The 22,359-nt window shown below is 48.5% G+C and overlaps 1 protein-coding gene across 1 annotated transcript; it reads left to right on the top strand.

The window, feature by feature from the left end:
- The first annotated feature begins 10,012 nt into the window (after positions 1–10,012).
- CYP26A1 (cytochrome P450 family 26 subfamily A member 1) lies at positions 10,013–21,507 on the top strand. Its single transcript, XM_081863905.1, has 7 exons — positions 10,013–10,728; positions 10,843–11,067; positions 12,577–12,879; positions 13,008–13,157; positions 16,936–17,070; positions 19,058–19,210; positions 20,768–21,507. The coding sequence occupies exons 1-7, from the start codon at positions 10,396–10,398 to the stop codon at positions 21,107–21,109; spliced, it is 1,641 nt and encodes a 546-aa protein (XP_081720031.1). The 5' UTR covers positions 10,013–10,395; the 3' UTR covers positions 21,110–21,507.
- Positions 21,508–22,359: the final 852 nt, after the last annotated feature.

The following is a 22,359-nucleotide window of genomic DNA, read 5'->3' as shown; positions in this document are numbered from 1 at the left end:
GTCAAAATACCAGCCCTGATTTCATTTACATTCTGAAAGGAAGATGCCTGTTGGGTTCACTGGACTTTAACCCTGGCCTAAATAAACTTCATTCATATCTAGTTAAAGTGTCTGATTAAGGGAGTCTTCATGTGCCTGACACCATGGCTTGAAACAGATTTATTGGGAATCAAGTCTCACTGCTATCAGCAGAATTTATACTGTCATTCTTAGTTTGACTTTTTATTAATATTCATTGGGGTTGTTGTCCCAGGAGTAAAACATTGTAGTTGATTAATTCTGTGAGTTCTAGTTGATTAAGTCATTGTTCAATCAACTGCATTTTTATAAGTTTGCTTACAGCTAAGTAGTCCAAAACAAACAAACAAACAAACAAACAAACAAACAAACAAGCAAGCAAACAAACAAAGCATACAAACATGTGACCAAGGCACCCCCTTACAAGACCTGTTTTCCACATGAGAAAGAACAGGGGACAGTTCTCCCAAGCTGCAGGTTTTATTTATATAATTGTATATCACCACTTTGAGGGTGTTCCCCCCTCTAAAATTGTGGTATATAAATTTTATGAAACAAACAAACAAACAAATAAATATTAACCTTTTTTTAAAAAAAAAAATTGCTGCCTGAGTAACCAGCCACCTTTTCAGTAGACTAAGCTAAATTTCAAATGTAGGAAGTTGAGAAGCTTTAGAAAGTTTGTATGAGTTTTAACTTGTTTCGGTCTATTCAGTTTTAACTTTCTGTATGTTTTAAATTATGGTTGCAATTTTTTTAGGGATAATTTTTGGGTTTTATCTTTCCTGTAAACTGCTTTGAGGCTTTTCCCTACAATCAAGCAGTTAAAAAAAATGAATTAAATAAATTAGATTAAACAATAACTCAAGCAAACATTTAAGCCCTACTAGTCTTCCATCATAAACTGGGATCAGAAGAGGGGATAAAAATACTCACCATTGACTTTTCACTTGAATGTGACTTATTAGCCGCCACCAGAAATTCCTATTTTTCAGAAAGAGGTGCATTACCTGTCCTCCAAATATCTCCTTTGGGGAAGAAAGGGCTTAATTGTCTAAAAACTTTTTTTAAAAAAAAAACAAAACAGATTTCTGTTCTGTTTCATCCTTCTTTTCTTGTGAAAAAGTCTTGTCTGAAAACAGTGGGGTTGTTAGATAACTGGCACTGGGTGTCTATAGAATACCTTTGGACCTCCATAATAAGTCAGAGAGACCATCAGTAGACTCACTTACCTGGAGGTACAGAAGCACCAACTGGAAAGCAAGATTTCCGAATTAACTCTCAGGGTGCGGATCCTGTGTAAGATAATTCCCCCTTTGTTTTTTCTCTCTTCCACCGTCCCCCCCCCCTCGCGAAGGTTGCCCTTAAATGCTGAGTTAAATGCTGTTGGCAGGCTGACCCTCGAGTGAACCTGAAGCCTCTGCCCTCTTGACCTTGCCTTTTAAGGTGAATCTTTGTGGTAAACTGAGAAAAAAACAACAACAGCCAAATGTCAATGACTAACTTTAATTAGCACAGCTCCCCTAGACGACCCCCCTTCCAAATGCTACAGATAGAAGTCATGGTGAGATTTCCCTCCTTTAATCAAATGGTTTTCGATTAAGAGGAAAAAAACAATGGAAAGAAGAAGCGCCGGGACTGTTGGATTTCGTTTTGGAGACCTGTTTCACACCTACCCCACCGCTTCGGTTCACACCCGATTTAGTGGTCCTAAACGCGGGTGTGAATCGTGTGAAGGGGTTCTTCTACCACGCGTTGACTAACCTGCCGGCATGAGTGTGGAGGACAGGGAAAAAGCGAATGTCTCCTACCATGATACCGCCTTCATTCAATCTAGCATGGAGAGGGTATAATCTATAGATGTTCCTGGTCCAGTTTTCTTTCGTTCTCCTCTCCTCCTCCGGAAAAGCCTGGGAACTTAACTCGGGCTTTCAGACACAAAATTCATTCTTCTCGCTTTTCCTTCATTCCCCGAATCTTAGCGCTATGACCGTCTGCTGGGAAGAAAGTCCCGTTGTACTGAATGGGGAAGAGCGCACGGAATTGAGGACACAGGTTGCAGTTCGGTACCTTACTTCCTAGGAGACAGCCCCACTGGGACTTGCTTCTGAGGAGACATGCTCTGCACACCGCTGTAGTTAGGCTCTCCAGGGCACACTGCAAGCCTCAGATTCACTGGCCCGATTAAAAAGGAGAAACCTGCGGGTCGGAAACAAGCGAAGGCGCGAAGGGCACTTGAAGCTCGAATGCAGCCGTTGGTACGTTTCAAAAGCAAAACTGAAAGAGGGATAGATCCAGCTTTCAAGCTGGTGGACGCGTCAGATTGAAATGAAATTTGGAATGAAAACTGAATCTCTAAAGCCTCTGAAGTGCGCGCGTTGAACTCCGAGAGTCGGGAAAGCCGTTTAAAAACCGGATAGCGGGGAAGCCTAATGCGCTCTTGATTCCGGTTAACTTACCTCGGAGAGTAAACACAAACATAGGATTGGTCAACATAAGAAGATCATATATATTTCGTTTGGAATATTTTCGTTTTCTTTTTCAAAAATGCCCTCTTAGTGTGTTGGAGCGAAAACATTGATTTATTTATCATTTATTAAATTTATATAGCGCCCTTCCTCCGAAGATCTCAGGGCAGTTCACAAGATTGAATATATATGTGTGTGAATTCGTACATTCATAAGCACATGAAAAGTCTCCTGGCACGTTAAAGACAAAGGGTGGGTTTATATCCCAAAGTAGTCAAAGTAGACCTACTGAAAGCAATGGACGGTCAAATTCTAACAAGCTTTCACGGACCACCACCAGACCTGGGGATTATTTCCCTTCATGCACCTGCTGAAGGGGACTTTGGTAAAGTGGACCCCGAAAGCTCATTCACAGTCAAACGTGTTAGTCTTTCGAGGTGCCAAAAACCGCATGTGATGTTGCTACTGCTGCTTTAAACGGGTTAGCTCGGGGATCGCAGCAACCTTTAACTCGCCTAAGGTTGCGCAGGAGTTAATAGGTTTTTTGCTTTTTTGAGAACAGAAGCCCGGACCTTTCCCCACGGTAGAAGTCCGAACCCCACCCCACTCCGTCCCCGCTTCTTCCCCCTTCGCAAGTGCAACGTAATGACCGTTACCTTGCCACCCCCACCGCCCCAGTCCCTTCGTATTAGGCTGTTAATTTCTTGACCTTCTTCCAAGATGTCTTTAATGATCCCTTTCACTCTCTGACCACTGGAGAATCCCCTACCCCCCCCCCCCGCAGGCTCGGGATTGACGGCTGCGGAGATAATAAAGGTTTCCTGTGTTAATTAACGGTGCTCAGACCACCGTATCTCGTTATTTGGCGGGCAGTGAACTTGGCGCAGGAGCTGGCAGGGTTCATTCATGCGGGCGGTAGGTCACTGGCAGGTCAGCGCATGGGAACGCGCAAGTGCCCCGGGGTTAGGCCACTGTTCGCGGAGCCGCAGACGCACCACCGGACGGGCATCCGCCCCCATTAGGCGCACACGCAGGAGGAGGATCCAGGTCCCCCCCCCCAGCTCTCCAGGGCCCTGGGCTTATATAGGTCAGGCGAGGGGGCGAGGAGGGAACACAGTGAGCCTTAAAAAAAAAAAGTCTACTAAAAACAAAAGCCAACCGTGGGGGAAGAACGACACAGGCCAGGAGTCCGTCCTCGCCTCTTCCCCTCCAACATAATTAATATAATCAGCTCCCATTCGGGCAGTGCTTGTTGACTGGGGGGTCGGGAAGGAAGGAGCCAGGAGGAGCCGGAGGATCGGGACCGACTTCAGCTGCCCTCGAACTGAACAACGCACTTTTGTTAACCCCTAGCCAGATTATAATTACGTATAATCATTTGAGTAAGAGACTTGGCCAGTGTTAATGGCAGGCTGGGATGACGCGCAGCTTGCAGAGAGAAAGGACCCGAGTCTCCCCACGCGCACCGATTCTCGATTCCGAGAAGAGGGGCTTGCCTCGTCCTTTTCGCACGGCACGCCAAGAAGGCTCGGGTGCGTGTGAACGTTGTTTATGCGAGTTCTCGGGCGCTGCGTTTTCTTCGACTCCCTGAAAAGAGGACAAAGCTTTTGAGGAGACACGTGTACGATTGCCCCGCTGTGTATGTGGCTCGGTCCCATTTTATGCTCCTCAGCCAGAGAACAAAACGAGGATCAAAACGCTTCTCCCGGCCTGGCCCATATGACATCCTCACCACAACCCTGTGAGGTAGGCAACAGTTTCATGGCTGAGTGACATCTGAACCTGCTTCTTCCCAGGTGCACTCTGGCAATGTGCCCGCCCCACCAGACTCACTCCCCAGGATAGTGAAATCTGCACACTTAGCCACAAATAGGGGGATCATTCCCTGCAGAGCAGACTTATTGCCGTCCACGAATTTACTCCAGAGCGACTTGCTCCAAGGGTGCATCTCGATTCTCAAAGTGTAGTGGTTTGATTTCTCTCTCTCCATTCTTAACTCCAGGAGGAATTGGAAGAATTCCAGTTAGACACTTCCACTGCCCTGCGCCTTCCGACCGTCCCCAATAAACCCCTGCATTTTTCTAGGTTCACCCTTGCCCCTTCAGCTCAGAGGGATCTCCCTGTAAACCAGCCGAGTAATCAGAATGCACGATATAAATCTATGATCAGCTGCAAAAAAGACAGCAAGCAAGCGCTGGCTGCTCAAGGCGCTTCTTGAATTCCCTCGCCTTGCAGTGGAACGGAGTGCGCTAATGCATTTACTCGAAACAAAACAAATTCCTTCCAGTAGCACCTTAAAGACCAACTAAGTCAGTTCTTGGTATGAGCTTTCGTGTGCATGCACACTTCTTCAGATACACATGCATGCACACGAAAGCTCATACCAAGAACTGACTTAGTTGGTCTTTAAGGTGCTACTGGAAGGAATTTGTTTTGTTTTGACTATGGCAGACCAACACGGCTACCTATCTGTAACTGCATTTACTCGAGTCCGACACGAATCCCACCGCTCTCCTTTGGAGAAAAAATGCGGCACCTAGGCCGCATTTCCCCTAGAATAGCCGCAGGCCGATCCCGGGTGGCGACTCTGTGAGCAGCGGGACCACCTCCCTGACCCTTCTTCTTTCGCTCCCGGGCTATGCAAGTGCTATGCGTGTCTGCAGCGCTTGGCGAGCACCCAGCGCCCTCTGGCACGAAAGGGAAAATTCGGCCTGGCTTGGGAAGCCTCTCGGAGAGGGAAAGAAAGGCGGCAGCGGGGGCGTCCAGAGGGTCTCCAGAGAAGCGGCATCTTCTGGTCTGGTAACCCCACTAAAACTTTTTGTTGTTTAGTCGTTTAGTCGTGTCCGACTCTTCGTGACCCCGTGGACCAGAGCACGCCAGGCACTCCTGTCTTCCACTGCCTCCCGCAGTTTGGTCAAACTCATGCTGGTAGCTTCAAGAACACTGTCCAACCATCTAGTCCTCCGCCGTCCCCTTCTCCTTGTGCCCTCCATCTTTCCCAACATCAGGGTCTTTTCCAGGGAGTCTTCTCTTCTCATGAGGTGGCCAAAATATTGGAGCATTATTATTATTATTATTATTATTATTATTTGCTAAGCGAGGAACACCCCCGCTCCCTCCCCGCCAGTTTGCTCCCAAGCACGATCTGCTGGAGAAACCAATGAAGGGAAGATGCCCGCAGGTCACCTCTGACGCATAGTCTTACCGGGGTAACAACGCAAATATCCGGGGTATGTCTCAGTGGGCAAGTAAAATGGGGGCGGGGAGTCGACGTCGCAGCCTTGGCCAAGCAGCCAGAGAGCTTTTTTGCCCCTCAGTAATGTCACTGCCCTCACTGGAGCCCACAGGTCTTACTTCCGAGTAGGCAAGGGGACTGGCAGCTGGCTGCTCTATGCAAACAGGTGCCTGTCGCCCTCGGCTGGCCTCTTTCCAGGGATCAGGCTGCGAAAGCTACCAAGTTGAACCCAAGGCTAGGGCGCAAAGGTTTCGAGTTGGGCCTTTAAATCGTAGTTCTTTAAACCGGAGTAGGCAGGGGGTGATCCTAAAGGCCAGGCGAAGCCCCACCCCACGCCATTCTCGGCAGATTTATAGGGCGGTCGGTTAAAAGAGGCTTTACTCCCCCAAGTCAGTAGGCCGTGAGGATTGTGGAGCTCAGGGTCAGAGTCTATAAAACGGCCTTTGGGGTTCAGAGGTGCCTGGAGTACGGAGGGTCGGGGTACATAATGATAATGATAATGATAATGATAATGATAATGATAATGATAATGATAATGATAATGATAATGATAATGATGATGATGATTATTATTATTATTTTGCTGCGCCCACCAGAGTGGTTCCCCAGCCACTCCGCGCGGCTCCTGCACCTGCACTTTCTCTGCTTTCTTTTGTGTGCGGGGCAGCAGTGGGGAATGGGGTTTATTTCCCTTCCAGGAGAAAGTAGCGCAAGGCAAGTGCGCTCAAGCCCCGTAGCATCCAGCGGGACTTTGGGAACCGGAACGGGGCGCAGCCTTGCACCCGGTGCACGCGTGTGCCCGCCTCTTGTCCAGCCCTCGCTTCCTTCCGTTCCAGCTTCTGGCTGGCCCCAGAGAAACCGACTTGACATTTCTGGGGATTCGGGGTCAAGATGGCTGCGGAGTGAAGCCTGATTCGCCCTCCCCCGCTACGCAGGTCTGGAGAGAATCCGAGTTCACACCTTCTCCGCCCGCCCTCGCAGATCCGGCTGCCCCCCCCCCGAGGCGACTCTGTGTGTTTATCCTTCGCCCCAACAAGCTCCCTTTCCCTCGCTGACCTGCGTTTGAACCTACGATTCGCCCCGCGCCATCAGCTTGGAGAATTTACTCCGTCTTCTCGCTGCTGCTGCGGATTCCTCCTCTCAGGTCCCTTGAACGTAAATATCCAACCCCTGTCGGTGGGGTGAACTGCAGGCCAAGGACTAATTTTAGAGAAAGCGGCCAGGGCTCGGCCATTCTTCCCCGGGCAGCTGACATCATTTATGGTTTCGAGCCTCGGAAACATCCCGCGCTCCCTTTGCAAGGCAGCGGCTGCTGCGGAGACAACGCTCGCGCGGAGCTGGAGAGCCGCGGATTGGGGGCAGGCCCAGGGCTTTCCCACCCTAAATCTTCAAGGCCCTTCCAGTCAAAGGGGGCAGAGAGAAGCAGGAACTACAGTGGTTCAGCAACCGGATCGGTTCCTTGTAGTGGGGGGCTCTCTCCGCACTCCCAAAAAACACCCCCAATGCTTGGCCGCAGAAATTTGTTTCAACCTTAATGTACGGTTCGGGGACATTATTACTCGGTTGATGGTCTGCGACCCAGCCTAACCTCTCTTACCTGCGAGTAAGGGCCGCTGAATGCAGTCAGCAATCCATGGTCAGGTTTGCGCTGTTATTTTCTTTACAGGCCAAGAGTGCGCTGGGCATTTTATAGAGTATTACGGTTTCTGCCCCGAGGATTTTACAATCTAAAATTCCACCCAGGGAGAGATAGGACTATATTTGTGAGAAACAACAAGAAAAGAGTACCTCTGGGCATGTACAGAGGGGAACTTAAGTCACCGCAACCCCAGCTCCCCTATAGAAGGTTCCACCTCCAAACTGGACCCCCCTCATTTGAAGAAGAAATGTGCTCAAGCGATCCTTTAGGAGAAAGGCAATGCTTCAGTTCTGTTAGGAGCCCAGCTAAAAGAGCGCAAAGAAGTTCGCAAGCGTTCTTCTCCTGCTTGGATGTTAGCAAAAGCAAACAAAACAAAGGGTGGGTACCAGCGGTAGCGTGCACTGCGCAGGCTCAAATAGATGATCCCAGGGTCCCCCAAAGTCTTTGAAAAAATCAAGGGCCGACTCTGTTATTGGATGCGCGGCAGGCAGAAATTTCACAGGTCGAGAAATTTCTGTATCAGGGGCAGATTAGAGACTTGACAACCTAATCCGATGACTCCTTATTCAGAAATAAGTCCCCCAGTATTCAGTTGGGGCTGTGTGTGTGGCTACTCTGAGGTAAGTGTTTGCAAGGTTGTAGCCTAAATTTATGTATCTCCTGCAACACACTAACTGGCTGCCTCGAGAGGGAGCAAAATTAAGAAGCTAGAAAGTAATTCCACCCACCGAACCAATTGCTTACACAATTAAATTCCATGGAGCTTTCTAGTTATTTGAGAGAAAGCTTTCTATATACAGTATTTGAGAGAAAGCTCCATGGAATTTAATTGTGTAAGCAATTGGTTCGGTGGGAGGAATTACTAACAGGGGGTTAGATCCTCATGGCTCTATCCAATGCATCTTTGCACAGCAAAAAGTCCAACTTTCTCTCCAGTAAGTGCATAAGACTTCTGTCCCAGGCTGCTATGGCCAGGATACTGACCGAAGTTTCAGTGAAGTCAATGGAAATTGTAGGGTGCAGGTCGCGCGTGTAATACAGGTAGGCACCTTGACTTAACTACAATGCGAATCAGCAAGTGCCGAGACTATGAAAGGCCTCTAGAACAGGGAAGTATTTTTTAAAAAGAGAGGAACAGCTGGTATTTGAGGTGAGTGCCTGCTGCCCACTGATGGAAAAAAGTTGATTTTGCCCTGGTACACACGACTTTCTCTCCACGTTGCTCACGGTGTGACCTTGGGACGATCTCTCAAACAGCAGCAGCACCCTCAGGTCAAACCTGTGTGTGTGTGTGTGTGTGTGTGTGTGTGTGTGTGTGTGTGTGTGTGAGAGAGAGAGAGAGAGAGAGAGAGAGAGAGAGAGAGAGAGATATTTTTGGCAGGGAACCAGCGTTGGGCCAGTCGGGATCGCTTCTTGCTGCCTGATCCAGGTCTGGCCAACCTGTCTAGTTGTTTTGAAAGCGGCTTTAAGGTAACCGGCCCTTTCTGCCAGATCTACACCGCAGGATTGTTCGGAGAAGAAGAGGAGAAGCGAACTGCTCGAGTGTGCGGGATAAAGATATAGCAATAAATGTTTACAAATTAATAAATCCTAGAGAAACAGAAGTTGGCTGTGGTTGCACCGTCTTAATGGGGAAGCGCCATTTGTCTAGGAATACAAAGCGGTGCCTTAGTACAGAAACCGGATTATTTGTCCGAGTGCGGATTGGTGTTTTTGCAGGGTGGGCAACTTAAAAAATTAATGAATTTACTAGCGGGGGTGGGAGGGAAGGACTGCAGGATCACAGCACCGTTTGCGAAGTGGGGCAAGCCCGATCCTACGCGTGTTTACTCCTCCAGTAAAACAAGGAGCAGATAAAGCCCCTCTCTGGGAAGCAGACCTCATGGTTTACTCCGGAGTAAAGACCGAAGCCAGGCTCCCAAACCATGGAAACGAAGAGAACTACTAGACAAGGCACGGGGGGGAGGGGGTTATCGGTTCATTTTTAATTATGCTTTTATTATGTATTTTGTGTTTTTCTCTTATGAACCGCCCTGCGATCTACGGATGAATGGCTGTATAAAAACATATAATTAATTAATAACTAACTAACTAACTAACTAACACAGGATTGGAGCCCAAGCTTAAAGGCACGGGAGGAAGGGGGAGACTCTTAATGTATTGCAAAACATCGCCGTTGATTGGAGCTGGGAGCACGTCTGAAATGGCTCTTGGATGCACGCGACTGACTTGCCTCAGGTTGAGTCGCCGGGCCTGTTTCTGCGATGCAGTCCTAAACAATGGAGTGGAGCTTACATCTGCGCAAGTGCGCGCAGGATCTAGCGCAACGTGTGGCATGCTCACTTCGAAGCAGTGGGGTGCGCCGCCGACCGACCAACCAGCCAGTTCCACTGGGCTTGCTTCCTTCCTAAAGTGCTGAGCTCCACCACCCGGTGATCCTAAGAGGCATTAGGAGCAACCCTGCTCTTTTCAGTGGCCTGAAGTGCAACCAACTGGGACTAGAGCAGAGCAACCCAACTGTGTACGGCTACTCAAGACGGCAGCCTCGTTGCGCGCATAAGTGTCCACAAACGCTCCAACCGTAGGGCAGGGTCCTTCCTGCTGGCAGCCACTGGATGTGCCCCGGAGCACTTGGCTGCCTTTACAGGAGAGTAGGCCTTATTGGGAACCCAGCGAAGGTCTCCCTCTGAGCCACTGCGCCTAGGCTCGCCCTAGACGGCTGCTTGACCCAAGCGCACCTGCCTTTCCCAGTCAAGCTGCTTGCTTGGCTTGGCTTGGCGTGGGGGCTGCGAGGACATCTGCGGAGGCAGGAGAGGCGCTCAGCATCCGCTTTGCAACTGCGGCTGGCTCCCAAGTGCTTTCTGCAGAGCGCAGGAGAGAGGCGGAGACGGGGAAAGCGCAAAGCCCGCCCAAGGCAGGCAGAGTGCATCGACGGGGCGGAGCCTGCCGGGCCCGAGGGGCAATTAAGGATGAACTTTCGGTGAACTAATTGATCGCACGGCCCAAGGTAAAGTGGGCAGCGACCTGGGCCGAGGATGCCTATAAAAGGGGGGCCCCGCCGCGGCGCTGGGCCCTTGCACTCACTCGCCAACCCCCGGGGGAAGTCTGCCAGCCTGCCCGCCCGCCTGACGGCAGGTGCCCGCCCCGCTCGCTGCAGCCCGGCCCCGGCGGCCAGCATGGGTTTCTCTGCCTTGCTGCCCAGCGCTGTGCTCACCTTCGTGCTGCTGCCGCTGCTTCTCTTCCTGGCCGCAGTGAAGCTGTGGGACTTGTACTGCCTGCGCGGCCGCGATCCCAGCTGCCCGCTGCCCCTGCCCCCGGGCACCATGGGGCTGCCCTTTTTCGGGGAGACGCTGCAGTTAGTGTTGCAGGTGAGGAGAAGGAAGAGGGACGACGGGGGAGAGAGAAAGAGAAAACAAACTAAACAGGTGCCTTTGGGCTCCCCAGATTGATCCACCCCTCTTCTTTTCGCTCTCTTTTTGCAGCGGCGGAAATTCCTGCAACTGAAGCGGCGCAAGTACGGCTACATCTACAAGACGCACCTCTTCGGGCGGCCCACGGTGCGCGTGATGGGGGTGGACAACGTGCGCCACATCCTGCTGGGCGAGCACCGGCTGGTGGCAGTCCAGTGGCCGGCGTCGGTGCGCACCATCCTGGGCGCCGGCTGCCTCTCCAACCTCCACGACGGGCAGCACAAGCACCGCAAGAAGGCAAGCGGGGAGCGGCTGTGCCGGACGAAGGAGGCACCGCCGTAGCTCCGGGGCGGGGGCGGGGGCAGCTCTCTGAAAGGCACGCCAGCCTCGGTGGGGCCGGAGGGAGAAGGGCTCCGTGTAGCGGGTTGGGGTGGCTCCTAGCCCGCGGGTGAGGGAAGTTGTGGAGCCGTTAGGTGACTTTTGATTCTGGACTTCTGAAGATTCCTTTCCTTTCTTAGCCCGGCTGTGTAGTGGGGACCTCTTTCTGCTCATTTTACGGACTGGGGGCCTGGACTTCTGCCCCCGATGGCGCCAGTGGGGGCGGGGGGATCTGCTCCAGAAGTCTGCCATCGGCTCTTGGAGAGGGCGCTGATTTTCATTGAAATGAGAGAGCCCCCAAATTCTAGATTTCAGCCTCAACTTGGAATCTTAAGAATTCCACGCAGGTCTGTGGAACGCGCTTCTTCTTAGTAGCAACTCAGTCCTAGGCACGTATACTCAGAAGTCACCCTGATTTCACATCGGGTTCTTCCCAGGCAGGACTGCAGTCGAAGCGTGTTCAGGGATTGCAAGCCCGCGCGCGTTTCTCTGCCTGCCTGCCTGCTTCCTGGAAACAGGTCGGCTCTGGCTTTCTCGGGAAGAGTTCTAAGGGAAAGAGGACGAGGTTAGAAGGCCAGGGTGCTAAAAACACATCTGGGGGAAAGTCCGTTCCAATAAAAGCGACTCCCATAAAACGAATGGCGCCTTCCATAAATAGCCTCGAGAAGTAAAAAGGAGCAATCGAGAGACCATAAAAAGAGGTCTTGGCGCCCCGGCCTTCCACACCACGCGGCGAAGTCTCCTTGATTTCAAAGGTGCTTTCTTCCCTTTCAAGTCGTGGGGCGCAGGAGTGCCAAAATGCGAAGCGACATTTGGAGGAAACCGCACTGTTGACGCCCCCCCCAACTCCCCACAGTCCTTCTCCGAAGGTTTTCTTTTGGAAAGGCGCCTCCTAACTCAAAACCGCGAAACAACAGCTTTCTCTCTCCTCTGCTTTGAACTGGGGACTTTTGGAACCTCGATCCGCCCCGTCGAGTTCGGTGGGATTTACTCTGATGTCCAGCCATCTGCTTGCAGCCTTAATCGCCGAGTTTAGCGCCTGGAACCTGTTTGCATTTGGGTCGACTCCTGAGCAGACTTACTTGGACGCAAGTGCCTTTCAAATCGGGGGTACGAGGCTGGCTCTCCGCGCCCCTGGTCTTGGCTTGCAGCAAGGCAGAAACAACCCTCCGGATTCGAATCCACGGCCATGCCAAACGCGCCACCAAAGTTTTTAACCGCGGGCGCGCAGACCTCTTTAAAAAATACCTCTCGCCATTTTTTTGTGGGAGGACCCGCTTGGCAAGCAGAAGAGCGCAGGACGAAGCGCTGCGGCTTTCCGCCAGACTTGGACCACTTGTTTAGCTTTGTGGGTTTTTTTTCTTCTTTAAAAAAATTCTTCCTGAGCGAGGGTCCCCTTAAAAGTAACCGCCTCTCCTTCTGCCGCAGGTAATCATGCGCGCTTTCTCCCGGGAGGCCCTGCAGCACTACATGCCGGTCATCCAGGAAGAGGTGAGCGCCTGCCTGCGCCAATGGCTCCTGGTGAGCGCCGGCGGCGGCGGCTCTTGCCTGCTGGTTTACCCGGAGGTGAAACGCCTCATGTTCCGCATCGCCATGCGCATCCTACTGGGCTTCCGGCCCAGCCCGACGGCGGGCTCGGACGGCGAGCAGCACCTCATGGAGGCCTTCGAGGAGATGATCCGCAACCTCTTCTCGCTGCCCATCGACTTGCCTTTCAGCGGCCTCTACAAGGTAAAGGGTGGTCTGAGAGGTTGTGGGGGAGGGAGGTGGCCCGAGGGGGAGCCCCTGCCCGGACATGGCAAGCGGCGCTCAGGAGAGGGGAGCCCGCCTCTCTGAAGGGTTCCCGCTCTTGCTTCCAGGGCTTGAGGGCGCGCGATGTCATCCACGCCAAGATCGAGGAGAGCATCCAGGCGAAGCTGGCCGGGAAGGAGCCCCCCGACGGCTACAAGGACGCGCTGCAGTTGCTGATGGAGCACACGCGGGGCAACGGGGAGCAGCTCAACATGCAGGTGGGGAGAGGTCCCAAGGTGCTGGGATCCTGACCGGGCTCTCTCTCTCAGCTTTGGGGGCCGGGGATTCCAGTGCTGGAGGTGGTCTAGTAGCCACCAGGGACTCTAGAATGCCCCCGAGTCAAGCACCTGCTCTTTCAAAGTTAGGGTTGCCAGGCTGGGTTTTTAAAGGCTGCATAGCAGGCAGAAAGTCACCAGGTGCAGCCTTTCCTGGTCAGGCAGATTCACTTGCGGAGAACTATCGGCATTTCCTCCATTCAAATGATGGAGTTAAATATGCCCCCCCCCCACTTTGTAAAGGGGCTGGAAATACCTGTCTAATGAGAGTAGGTGTCCTGTTTAGAGCATTCAGGGTTTCTGTGTGTAGTGACAGGACGGACTAAACTCAACAATTCTTCCTTTGCTGTTAGATCTCCATGTCTGAGAAAGGCTTTCTGCTTGTCTGTGCAGCATTAAAATAGAGATTGTATTGGTGCGTGCGCGCGCGCAAGGCCATTGTGCTCTTCATTCAGAGAACCCCCCAGCAGACTTTGATGCCCTTTGTTCCTATTTTATGCTCATTTTAGAAAGCATCCTTTCCCCAGGATCATTCAAAACACTGATTTTAAAATATAGTTCTCCTTGACATACCTCAAATTTTTTTCTGCAGGGGTGTTTTATTATTTACTGTGCGGCATGTTGTGATGGGTGGTGCTGGGACATGGGTGGCGCTGTGGTCTAAACCACTAAGCCCTAGGGCTTACTGATTGGAAGGTCAGCTCCCGTTGCTCGGTCCCTGCTCCTGCCAACCCAGCAGTCCGAAAGCACATCAAAGTGCAAGTAGATAAATAGGTACCACCCCAGCGGGAAGGTAAATGGCATTTCTGTGCTCTGCTCTGGTTTTGCCAGAAGCGGCTTAGTCATGCTGACCACATGACCCGGAAAAACTGTCTGCAGACAAACGTCGGCTCCCTCGGCCAGTAAAGCGAGATGAATGCCGCAACCGAGACTGGACTTAATATGTCAGGGGTCCTTTACCTTTACCTTTTATGTTGTGATGAAAAGCAGTGGGCTGGCCTTCTCAGGTGGTGACCTGCCTGGATGTTTGGCATCCCATTCAGGGTTTTGTTTTTTTTAATAAAAAAACCCACCTTTTTTTGAATTGAAGTAATGTTCATTCATTGGACTCTAGGGGTATATATATTCCTGTACATGTCTGTTCAGAAATAAGTGCCACTGAGCTTACAGGTAAGGTTGCCGCCTATTAGGTGCAAAGAAACCTTAGTTGATTACATGAGTTTTAATTGGCTGCTTTTAAAGCTGCATGCATGTTCTGTAGGAACAAGGCATAGTTCTAAAGGGAAAATTGAATTCTTTGAGAGCTAGTGTGGTTGTAGTGGTTACAAGTGTTGGACTCTGAGTGAGAGAGCTTTGAATCTCCACCCAGCCATGAAGCCGCTTGAGAGTGACTTTGGGTCAGTCTGTTTCTCAGCCTATCCTACAGGGTCGCTGTGACAATAAAATGGTGAGGAGGAGTGATCTGTGTTCTCTGGCTTCAGCACATGGGGTGGGGTGGGCAGTTGGAATATTATAATAGTGGTGGCGGTGATGATGACTAATTTGTTTTAGTTGATGTCCTCTTGTTGCAACAGGCATAAGGTTAGTTGGGCCCCTCTGAAATCAATGTGAAAATGCTAGTTGCATCCTAGTGATATGTTTTTGTGTATGCTGGAAGCTGCCCAGAGTGGTGGGGTAACCCAGTCAGATGGGCAGGGTACAAATAATAAAATTATTATTATTACTATTAGTAGTAGTAATAGTAGTAGTAGTAGTATTAAACAACTGGCTGATCAATGAATTGCTATGGTCCTCAAATTCTCATAAGGATCTCAGTGCTTAGTGTGTAGGAAGTGGGCACAACTGGAGCTGCTCTCCAGTTTTCTTAGCTACCCTGCCCTTCTCCTAAAACTTCTTAGTCTTTAGTCTTTAGTTTTTTTAGACTACGCACAGAAGGATGCATAATATACCTTTGTCCCATGAAATCACTATTTGTGGAAAACTGGGTTAGAACCCATCACCTGGACATCCAAGTTTTCAAAGCGGTTGGGTTTTTATGTTTGGCATGGAGGAATATTCAGATTGTGACTATGCCCATGCACTCACAAGTGGAGCAGCCCAGCCATGGGACTAGTTCACACTTGGGTGCTAAACCTATGGCAGCTTTGTTCTCTTAATTCACAACAGGGTTTGAGACCCGTGCTGTGCTCCACTCTTGCTTATTTATTTAGCCCATTTATATCCTGCTCTACACCTGGGTGGGTCAATGAGAACATTCCCCAACACCAAACCAATTCCTAAAACATGCAACAATACCAATAAAAAATCATGCAATAGGAGCAGCAGTTACGGAGCAATCTGAAATGATAGTGGCAGTGTCACCTAGAGGGCTGAGTCAGATAAGTGTTAACCTGACATCTAACTACCAGCCATTTTCTCTTGCATGTTTCTTAATTCCTGGAAAGTGCTTGCTTCTACTGTCTCTTACAACCACACCCTTGTCTTGACTCTGCAGTACAGGAATGAGGAACCTGTGGCCCTCCAGATGTTGGTGGACATCCCATCATTATTGACAATTGGCTGTGCTGACTAGGACTGATGGGAAGTTAAGCCCAGGAGCATCTGGAGGACCAAAAGTTCCCCATCCCTGCCTTACAACCTGACTTCTTTCTCTTCTCCTCTGCAATGGACTTCACTAAGCTCAAAGATGATATCCTTGCTGCTTGCCCGATTTAAAGGTGAATACTGTGCTCCCATCCTCCCTGATCTCTCTACTGCCTTAGACCCAGATTATCACCACCTTACTTGCTTGGCTCCCTCTGTATCCTACCTTCTTCAACTCTGCTCTTAGTCAGTGGAAGATTTCTCGCTTCTCATTGCAAGGGATTATCAGATAGTTAATTCATTTGACTCAGCAAGATGCAATTGTTGTGGGAAAACCAGATGGAAAGTGACAGTAGAGAACAGAAGTGGAAGTCCAGCTAGTGCAAGGATTAGTACTGGCACAATGGGATTTCCCCTCTTCCTCCCTTCACATGCCCTGCGCCATCCCATAGACCAGGGATTCTCAAATTTGGCTCTCCATCTCTGTAGAGAAGTAAAGGGAGTGGATTGCAGTATATTCAGGTGGAGAAGAGCAGGTGGATATTGAGTGTGCAATTTGAAGCCAAGGGGGAAGGTGTGGAATGGAAAGGTGGTGACCCTAGAAAGCACTGGGAGAAGAATAGACCGTTAAGACTGGCAGAACTGGAAGGGGAAGGAGAAGACCTGTTTGTCAGTGAGGATTTTCAAGGACAAAGCAGGAAAGGGGGCTTGGATGGTGAGGGGTTTAGGGGAAAGGAAGAATCATTGACTGATCAGCAGCAATTTTGGGAGGCCACATTTTGAAAGGGGATAGTGATGGGTATTTGCAGGAAGTAACCACTGTCCCTCCTACTGCTTCCAATCTAACAAGCCAATTTTTGTTGCAAAACTCTGGGCAAAATATATGTTACAATGATGCTATGCTGTCCAAAGACACGTGGTCTCTGGACATTTGTAAAATACAAATAATAATAATAGAGCAATAAGAGGCACCCATGAACTTAGCACAACAACATGGCCATTAAGTACCAGGATCTGTATCCCTGGGAAGTTTGCCTCTGCAGCCGCTTTGTGTGTGTGTGATAGCCTTGAAGTAAAAGGATTCTGGTGCAAAGTACAGGCTGATGTTCTTTCTCCTGTTTTTCCTCTCCACCTGAAGGAGCTGAAAGAATCTGCGACGGAGCTTCTTTTTGCTGGGCACGAGACAACTGCCAGTGCTGCAACGTCCTTGATTACTTTCCTAGGCCTTCACCAAGACGTGCTGCAGAAAGTGAGGAAGGAATTGCAGGAGAAGGTGGGTGTTGTCTAAGTGTTTGGAAGTCAGGCTGCACCGTGCATGAAGCAGGCTGCTGTGATCCTGTAGACAGTCTTGGAAATGGAGCTGGGAAACTTGGTTTGGAAACCCTGCTGGCACAGATTACAAATGAGGCTGGTCATATTAACAAAGCTATTAATAAAGAGGTGGAATGATGCTCAGGTATTATGCTAAAGGGGTTGCATTTGGTGCTGTGGTCTAAACCACTGAGCCTCTTGGACTTGCTCATCGGAAGGTCAGCGGTTCGAATCCCCGTGACGGGGTGAGCTCAGCTCAGTTCAGTCCCAGCTCCTGCCAACCTAGCAGTTCAAAAGCACGTCAAAGTGCAAGTAGATAAATAGGTACTGCTCTGGCGGGAAGGTAAATGGCGTTTCCGTGTGCTGCTCTGGTTTTGCCAGAAGTGGCTTAGCCATGCTGGCCACATCACCTGGAAAAACTCTGCGGACAAACATTGGCTCCTTCGGCCAGTAAAGTGAGATGAGCGCCGCAACCCTAGAGTCATTCGCGACTGGACTTAACTGTCAGTGGTCCTTTACCGTTACGTTTTTAAGGTGATTTCTCCTTTGTGCAACAGAATGACCTCCCCAAGCTCACCCCTTAAATCTGTTCTGGGGTTTTCCCCAATCTTCTGGAGCAGATTTGGGTATGGTAATGCAACTATTTAGTTGACTGCTGCCCAAGGTCTGTACTGAATATGCCAAACTTCTGCCGGTCTCTTTGTATATATCTTATCCACTAGAGTGTATATAAAATATTTCCCTTTGTAGAAGTACTGATATAAAGAGATAAAGATTAGCTTTACTAATTAAAATATTATGATTTTTTTAATATAAAAAAGACATCCCCCATTTAAATGGGCAGTGTCTTTTTCTAGACGGTTAATGTTTCAAATATAAGAAAATATCACTGGCAGATGAAACGTTCCCTGTTCTCTTAAAAGGAAATTGTTGCCAACAACCAGGGGCATTGTGTCCTGTTTCACCGCTAGAGGTGAAACAGGAAGTACCGCCTTGCCCTGCCACTGCCGCCACTGCTGCAGATGGTGCCCATTCTTCATTCATCCTGCTGCCTCCATCAGTGGTGGAGAAGCAGTACTGGCATCTGCACCAATTTCAGGCAAGATCTCACCCAAACTGTAAGATTTCTCCATAAGATCTTGCATGATACTGGCGCTGCTTCTGGAGGCAGTGGGGCAGGTAAGCCACTTGAGGGGTTCCTGCCTTGGGGGCGTTGCTGCCTGAGGCTGTCTAATGGCAGGGCCAACTCTTCTGTTATAGTTACATAAGTTTTGTTAACACGCCTCAATCCATATTTAATTGATTAAATCTCATTTTATTGTGACTGTCATTAATCAACAGATGTCTGTGCCGTGCATGTGGTAAACTTTACAGGTGTGTATTTCAAACCGAGCAAGGGTCTCCCAGGCTATTGGGAAGTACATCACTTGAATGGCATGTAGATTGTGCCAGGAAATATGGGGGCAGAAATCTTTACTAAAAATACAAAATAAACAAAACACCATTCAGGAAGTGGCAACAAAAGTATGTGGAGGAAAGAAGTCAGAATGGGGCTAAAATCTTTGCTTTCACTTTCAGGTGCAAAAGGAAGTGGCGGGAAATGTCATTTTTAACATGCCATTTTAAACAATCTGTCTTCACAGGAAACTCTGGGAATGGTAGTTCTGTGAGGGGAATTAAGGGGTCTCCTTGCAACTCTCAGCACCCATAACAAACTACAGCTCCCATAATATTTTGTGGGAAACCATGGCTGTTTAATGCTGCATGGATACTGCTTTTTAAATGTATGGCGTGAATGTGACCTTATCCTGGAAGTTCTTTTCCTGTGACTACGTGGGATCTTGCTTTGGGACCTATTGCATGAATGCAGATGGTCCTGTAGGGTGTGGGTGCTGGATCGCTAAGCCTTCTCTCTACACTGGTACTCAAGACACATCCTTTGTTTTCAGGGATTGTTGGGCAACATGAGCCAAGAGAAGCATTTGGAAATGGAACTCTTGGAGCAACTGAAGTACACTGGCTGTGTCATCAAGGAGACTCTCCGTTTGAGTCCACCAGTTCCTGGAGGATTCAGAGTGGCTCTCAAGACTTTTGAGCTAAATGTAAGCAGGCAAAGCCCATTTTCATTAAGTCTCCATAACATCTCAGTTCTGCTGATTTTCCATGGAGATCCTTTTTTAGTGCTTAGCATCACAACAAAATATTGCAGCAATAACTGGACTGCTCATACCTTAATAATAAAAAGTACAGTTAGATTTTTTATAAGAAGCAAACTTCCAACAGTTTCTGCATCGCTGCAATGCCTTGGGATAAGCTTTATCTGTCCCTCTCTGAAGCAATTTTAATTCTATGATTGGGGAGAAAGAAAATGGTCCTTTTTGGATTATGATTTGGGTCCAAGTTACACAGATGTAGTTTCTGTAGAGTCAGAGTGTGGGAGGAAATGGCACCTATTGAAATTGTTCTGTTCCAGAGTGCTTAAGCCTGTTCCTTTTGGTATTGGAATAAGTCAGACATAACTAGCGCTTTTCATGACATTTGTCATGCCAGAAAAGTAAGTGCTTGAAGCTGTTCCTATGCCTTGGTATGAGGAACTTAGCCAATGCTTGCCTTTCAGTCTGAGCACAATGTGCTCTTGCAAATGTGCAAGAGAGAATTCTGGGAGTTGCAACTTCTCCAGTGTGATGCTAAGAAGAAAGTCTACCTGCTGAAAATCTCCACTATGCAGCTTTACAAAAGGTGCAGGAATACCTGTATGGAACTAGCAGCCCTCTATAATAGTAAAGTTGTTGCCATCCAAAGGCATTATGAATTAGGGAGCTATGTTTCACAGAGATTAGCTGTAGCTCTAGAGAAAGTGTGGCAGCCCAAGACATTTTGTTACTTGAGGCAAAGGGCAAGATAGTGCTCTGTTTCATGTACCAAGGGATACCAGCACTGACTTCAGTGCTGAGAGAGTCCTCGACCACAGCAGTCAAGCTATCGGGGTGCAGGCCAGGCCATGTGATTCTCAAAGCCCTGTCTGCTCTCCACCCATATCTGCTGCCTTAAGCAGTCATTTCACTCTGCCTAATGGTAGGACCAGCTGTTCCCCATTTTATACACATGGTAGCCTCTGAACTTTCTTGGTACTGATCACCTGTGGCAGATGTAGGCAGCTTTGGCCCTCCAGGTGTTACTGAACTCATCCCTCCCATCACTCCTGGCCATTGGCCATGCTTGCAAAGGCTGGTGAGATTTGTAGTTTAGTAACATCTGGAGGTCCAAAGCCTAAGAGGTCCTATGTGCCTAGGAAGTGGTGCATGGAATTCATTTTGTCTTCCCTGAGTGGGTGATCAGCTTTGAATGGTGAAAGAAGCATCTTTCCCATGTGTAGATTACCCTTAGTGAGTAAGGGGATGGCTTGGGTCATCTTGCTGGAGCTGTTAGACAAATCAGAAAGGTGCACTGTTAAATCAATCCTTGGTTTTATAGAAGAAGATGGCCTGTAAATCTATGTAGTGAGTAGAACCCAGACCATGCCTTGGAATCCATTTCCCCAATGCCATTGTGATGAGGTGCATCATCTTGCAAAAGACGTTCATCTCTCCTAAATGGCTCCATACATGTGACCCATTGTCTCTGTTTTGTGTCCTCATTCCATCTCTTGTTTCTTGTAGGGCTACCAGATTCCTAAAGGTTGGAATGTCATTTACAGTATCTGTGACACACATGATGTTGCGGAGCTTTTCACCAACAAAGATGAATTCAACCCCGACCGCTTCATGTCTGCTTTCCCAGAAGACTCCTCACGATTCAGCTTCATCCCTTTTGGAGGGGGCTTGAGAAGCTGTGTAGGCAAAGAATTTGCAAAGATTCTTCTAAAAATCTTTACTGTAGAGTTGGCCCGGAACTGTGACTGGCAACTTTTAAATGGACCACCAACAATGAAGACCGGCCCTACTGTGTACCCAGAGGACAATCTGCCAACAAAATTCACAAGCTTCAATGGTCGGGTTTAATAAATTCCGGGACAGTATCACTGTGATCTTAACTTAAGTTTTGGTGAATTTAAAACATGCACAATGGCTTTTCATAGTGTCCTAAATTCAATATTATATATTTAAATTTATAATGTGTAATAGTTATTTATAAGTGTGTTTTCTAAGAATATTTTTAAAGCTATTTCATGTATTAAACCTTTTTTTAAGGCAAGCACTGTAATTATGAGTCCTTGGGATTCATAAATGGATAATTTTATTTCTATAGAAATAAAGTTTCCTTCTATTAAGAATCGTACTCAAAGCTTGTTTACTAATTATGTTGAAACCATTTAAGGACCTTTATGTGTATCCAGACACATGGTCAAAAGTTAAATGGAATTATATGTATACTGTGAACCAAATTATGTCATAAATAAAAAAAATTATGCAGCTAGAATGTTGGTGTTTGTTTACATTTATATGGGGAATTTTGACCTGCTATGAGAGTGTGTTCAGCCAAGTTAACACCTTGATCCTAAGCAGACTTGACTTGGCAGTTCCACTGAAAACAGTAGAATTTGGTGGAATGTGCTGGTGTTTTAAAGTATGGCCAAAATCAGAGATGGGCCTGGAAATGGATTTGTCCCTTCATCCCTCTTTACTCTCCAGACTGCACCTTGGGGGGGGCAGTTAATTATCTGACCCACTCCATAAATGGTCAGCGTCTAATAAATAAAATTGACACCACCTTGAAGGAAGGTTATAAGAGCTCATGTGCTCACATGGTATGAGGTCATTGATGCAGGGGGACTGAGGAACTAGTGGGCTTTCTGAAAAATCCCTCCAAGAGCTACTTGACTATTTTTTTAGTTTTATTTTTGCCATGTGCAAGAAAGCAACAAAATAAATTTTATCTGAAGACTCCAGACGCTCGTCATCACTTTCCTACAAAAGGAAGCTGAGCAATATTTACATGCTGAAAACTTGGTTAAGGGCCAGGTGAGATACATAACTGCCTTAGGGCCAGGTCTGGCTTGCAAGTCATCCGTAGCCTTGACTCTCTGACAGGCAAGTAGATCAACATACTTGGCAAATATAGGCTTGGAAGGTTGGGTTGAATAGTTTGCCACAGGTCACCTTTGAAATGAACTCTTCCCTCCCCTGAAAAACTCCCATCTCGGCTGAGCAGTGTGGCTGCTGTAACTAAAACTCGGATGCACTTCATTGCACTTTACTAAAGGAGACAAGCAGATGATTGCATAAGATCCAAAACTGGATTGAAAGAGAGA

Source organism: Podarcis erhardii (assembly GCF_964252035.2).
Source record: "Podarcis erhardii genome assembly, chromosome: 5".
Lineage (NCBI taxonomy): Eukaryota > Metazoa > Chordata > Lepidosauria > Squamata > Lacertidae > Podarcis > Podarcis erhardii.
The sequence above is the reverse complement of the archived record's forward strand: the minus strand, read 5'-3'. Positions and strand labels throughout refer to the sequence as shown.

Coding starts and splice junctions, on each gene's coding strand:
- CYP26A1 (XM_081863905.1), top strand. CDS start 10,396: ATGCCTATAAAAGGGGGGCCCCGCCGCGGCGCTGGGCCCTTGCACTCA. Junction 17,071..19,057: donor GGAAGGAATTGCAGGAGAAG/GTGGGTGTTGTC, acceptor CTTTGTTTTCAG/GGATTGTTGGGCAACATGAG. Junction 19,211..20,767: donor TCAAGACTTTTGAGCTAAAT/GTAAGCAGGCAA, acceptor TGTTTCTTGTAG/GGCTACCAGATTCCTAAAGG.